General features: G+C 34.0%; 1 protein-coding gene across 1 annotated transcript; it reads right to left on the bottom strand.

The window, feature by feature from the left end:
• Nucleotides 1–2,211: 2,211 nt before the first annotated feature.
• Nucleotides 2,212–4,362, bottom strand: LOC100820290 (protein SRG1). The gene is made up of 4 exons (XM_003533407.5): nt 4,036–4,362; nt 3,531–3,778; nt 2,906–3,233; nt 2,212–2,731 (listed from the first exon to the last, which is right to left on the bottom strand). The coding sequence occupies exons 1-4, from the start codon at nt 4,294–4,296 to the stop codon at nt 2,471–2,473; spliced, it is 1,098 nt and encodes a 365-aa protein (XP_003533455.1). The 5' UTR covers nt 4,297–4,362; the 3' UTR covers nt 2,212–2,470.
• Nucleotides 4,363–4,631: the final 269 nt, after the last annotated feature.

Genomic DNA, 4,631 nt, shown 5'->3' with positions numbered 1-4,631 from the left:
AAAAAAAAATTGGATGAGTTTGTTTTAGGCCGGAGATGTTTTCATACCCTTATTTGATAAGTTTTTTATTTGATGATTAACATGAATGTGAACATTTTACCCACGTGAACTCCTTTATGTTTATTGAATAAAATCATTTTATGTAATTCTAAATTTTCATGTATTTAATTATATAAATATATATATCGAGATAAAGGATGTCACATAAAGTGTATGAAAAATGAGGATTAGAATGTATCGGTAGTATTTCTGTATGCTCTTCTTTGAGCCATGCATGTTATTTATGGATTGATATCATTGTACTTTCCGTTTTACTTTAATTGAAAAACAAATAACTTTTAATTAAAAATAAAATTCTCTACCTTGAAAATGTGAAAATTAAAACTATTACAGTAAATGAAAACAAAAAATATATCCTCAAATCAAACGTGACCCAATTTTTCTTGGTGATGTGTTATTTTGTAATTAGAGAATCAGAAAATGATGGGAGATGATGGGTTGAGTCCTTTGATTAGAAGGACTCATTAAATATCTGAAAATATTCTTCAAAAAGATGCATAATTTTACAGAACAAATTAGCAGGCTTAGGCTTAGCTGATAGAACTAAAACGCGTTATGTAACACACAATCAGACAAATCATGACAATCTCCTCCTAACCCCATTTTTTTATTAAAAAAACAAATCCCCATTCAAAGTAATCAATTGGTTTGAATACTAGTCTCTAGATCAAACAAAAAATGGGGTATAACTTTTATTCAGGTAAGTTGAATTATATGACTGTGACTACTATATTGCTATAGTGGAAGACGATTTTGTGGATTCGTGGCCTGATTAAGTAGGATCCACTAAGGTAACTTGCCTCTTTGTTTAATCGTGGTACTGAGTAAATATGTCACCGTCAAACAGTCTCGATGCTGTACTTTTGTTGATATTTTTACTTCCCACTTAGTTAAGCAGCATATTCATGTTGCAACTTTATTAGGCAGCATTTTATGCCTTAAACCTTTGCTCTACAACAACACATTGTGTTGTGTGTAAGTTGCTTAGTTCACTAGTGAGTGTGACCAAACCACGCATGGGCTTAAGGTACCATCCCACCCAACTCCACCTTCGTATATTTTTGACTGAACTACTACTGTCTTGCCACCACCTATCAAAGTACATAGGTACATCCTTTTTCCCTGTATGCCTCACTTATATAGACATGAGAAAAACGTGGTTTGCTCTCAAGCTGGCTAATTTATTTTGCAGACAGCTTTTCTATCGTAAAAACAGCTGAAATGACAGATTATAATTTTTCCCAAACATGCTCTTAATTGTTAAAGAAGCTTCACATCGCCTCTTCAATTCTCGAAATATAACTTATATATCTTTTGAACAACTTCACTTAATATTAGTTGATTTTAAAATAAATTTAACACGGTATGAGAGTATATAGTCTATTTTGATTCTTGCCTATTCGAGTAAGTTTGCTTGTTTTGACAAACATATATAGAGGGGTGTTAAGAAGTCTCACATTATCTGTCTCACTCTCGTTTAATTAGAAAAAACTATTTTTTATCATTATGATATTTGTGTGATGTGTCTATAAGTTTTGTTAATGACTAATTTCTTTCAAAAATCTGATTGTACAACTATGGTGGAATGTCTCTTTTCAACCATATTTTTTTTCTTCACAAAACTAATTCAAAATCTTTTTTAAGTGATCCAAGTTCAATTTTACTCAAACTAATAATATATTGATAGTCAGAAATGACTATTTATAATAAGTTTGTTGATTTTGTGATTAATTGATACACATAAGAATTAAACTCTTAATTGATTGTTAAATTAAAGCACCTAAATGTCATTTCAGCCGAGAATCATCACTATGAACCATCACAACTTCCTTGGTTGGTGCTTCCCTCCAATTATATGAATAGCTAACACATTCACAAATTACTTGCGGGGCTCCTTTCTCTCTGATCACAAAGAAAAAGGCTCTCCCCTTAAGAACAATAAGACAACCAATGATTTTGTCCCCTTCCTGTTTGATTCTTTCATAAAATATTTGTGTGGAAGTGCTCCACATGATTGCCTGCTTCTTTCCTTATAAGAAATATTATGGAGAGAGAAGTGGTACTGTCATTTAATTCTACTTTATTCTTGGTTTCTTTTTTTGTGCTTTAGACCATTAATGTCCACATATCAAGACAGTTTGGAAATAAAGCTTATAAAATAAGATGCCACTAGTTTCCATTGAGAGATATATAGCATATACATATTTGGAATAAGAAACAGTGAGTCTTCTGTATGTGACCCACAATCACACCCTCCTACATCACTCCAACTAATTACTTTGCCTACTTTTTCAACAAAAATAGAATCGAGAGATTTGACCATGATGCTTTTATGTGGTAGATAATTAATTCTACACACACAGTCATTAGTCAGTCTAATTATAGTTCTCCTAACTAGTTAGGGAACTTCCTAGTTTGTGTTCTTGGTTTGGATCTTGGCAAATTCCAGGGTCTTTTTACCTTGTAACTTGTTTGTTACATAGTGTTTACTGTACTCTCCATGATTGTATATTTTATACTTGCATGGGTGGTTTTCATCCACAAACTCAGGCATTGGACCAAGCTCCACTTCATAGCTAGGAGCAAAAAATGTCACAATTGAGAGTCTAGCTTTCTCCTCATGAGCCACAGCTCTATGCTCCACACTCCTGTATTTCCCATTTGTAAGAACCTATACATAACGCAAATTAGTATCAATAATCAAATCCATGAGAGAAAAAGAACTCAAAACATTAAAAAAAAGAGACAAGTCAATGAAGCTACCTGTTATGTTATGTTATGTTATGTAACTAAAAGTTTTATAGACAGAATAAAAAAAGGAGAAAAAGTGTAGTGGCGGCCTTACTTCTATTGTGTCTCCAATGTTGATGACAAGAGCATTTGGAATTGGTTGAATAGGAACCCATGTATTGTCCTTGAGTATCTGAAGTCCCACTGGGCCTCCCTTTGCTTGCTGCAGAACAGTGAGGGCACTTCCATCTGAATGGGGACTCAGACCCAAAACAAGGTCAGGTCTTGAACATGGAGGGTAGTAGTTCATCCTCACGGCTTGCACCGATACGCCAAACATCTCCTCAAACTCATCCCCTTTCAAACCAAGGCCTAAAGCTATGTATGTTAACAGATTATAGCAGAGTTTCCTTATTTCTCCTGAGTATTCTTCCACAGTTTCGCTGCATGAATGTTTAAGCATTTTAAAGTTTCTTTAACTAACATAAAAAAACATTGGACTAAATGAATACAAATATCAACAAAACTTAGATATGGTTCCTTAGATACTTAAGTACTTTTAGTGTTGTTTTCCAATCAAAGCTGGAGTTTCATCTTGATAATTCGTGTAATAAATATTTACATTTAAGGTTAGCATATGTTTCTGAAGTAAAACTCCAATTTTGATTCGAGAACAACACTAAACCACCTAAGGAACCACGCTTCGTCCTAAAAATATATGGAAGTACTATATATGTTACCTGAATTTTTCTGGTTTCTTTGGCCATAGATTTGGGTTCCTAACATATTGAGGTTCAATTCCAAGAGCAAACATGTTGCACCAGTCCAGTTTTTGGTCCTCTGAGAAAACAAAAGCTTGTCCATACCCTTGGACTGTTCCTGGAGCCATAGGGTATTTCTGTTTCTCTTCCAAAGGTAGCATGAAAAACTCCCTGCTCAGGTTCTCGATGCTCTCCAGCAGATTGAGGTCAATTTCATGATTAATTACCTAATGACCGTACTAAACATTAGTTTCCATGATAGAATATGTTTTAAAAAAATACACATAATTATATATATGTAACTTTGATGTGAAGGGGTCTAACTTAATTGGTTGAGTAGAGTGTATGAATTATTATATACTCCTGACACTATCTTCCATTTTCACAGATAAAAAAAATGTCACTTCGGTAAGTTAATGATAGTCTGAATAGTTATCAAACAGTAATAGTTTTAGTAAGAACCAAATACTATATAAATATTTACCTGAAAAAATCCCCACTCTTCACAAGCAGTTGCAAGATTGAAAAGTTCAGTGAGGACTTCCTCTTTGTTCCCTTTGCTAAGCTTAGAGAAATCAATGACTGGCATGTCACTATGTGGTGGGGGAAGAGGTGTAGTGAGTGTTGGTCTTTCTGTCAAGTCTCGTACAAATCTTTGAGGAATTGTCCTTGGCTTGGTTTTTCTTAGCTCTTGGACATCATCAATGTGCCCAACTTTGATGGGGGAAATTGGTACGGGAGGCATTGGAACAGAATCTGGGAGCTTGAGTTTTCTTTTGCACACTACTGGTTACTCTATATGCCAAACCCTCTCAACCATGCTTGTATTTATAGTGGAATTTAGAGCTTGATGACGTTACATATTAAAAAAATTGGTACCTATGTAATGCTAAGTCATAAGTATGCATAATTGGCACATGAATCCATGAGGTTAAGTGAATATGTTTTTCTTTCTTTCTTTTTCTTTTTTACCTTTTGGAAAAGGTTAGATGAAACCGTGTGAGAATTATGTGCAGTATTGATTGAAATGCGGCGTCAATAGCATTACATTAACAAAGTTTGAAAGAGTTGTTCACATGG

This window comes from Glycine max, chromosome 9 (assembly GCF_000004515.6).
Source record: "Glycine max cultivar Williams 82 chromosome 9, Glycine_max_v4.0, whole genome shotgun sequence".
In the NCBI taxonomy this organism is placed as follows: domain Eukaryota; kingdom Viridiplantae; phylum Streptophyta; class Magnoliopsida; order Fabales; family Fabaceae; genus Glycine; species Glycine max.
This window is presented reverse-complemented; position numbering and strand designations above follow the sequence as displayed.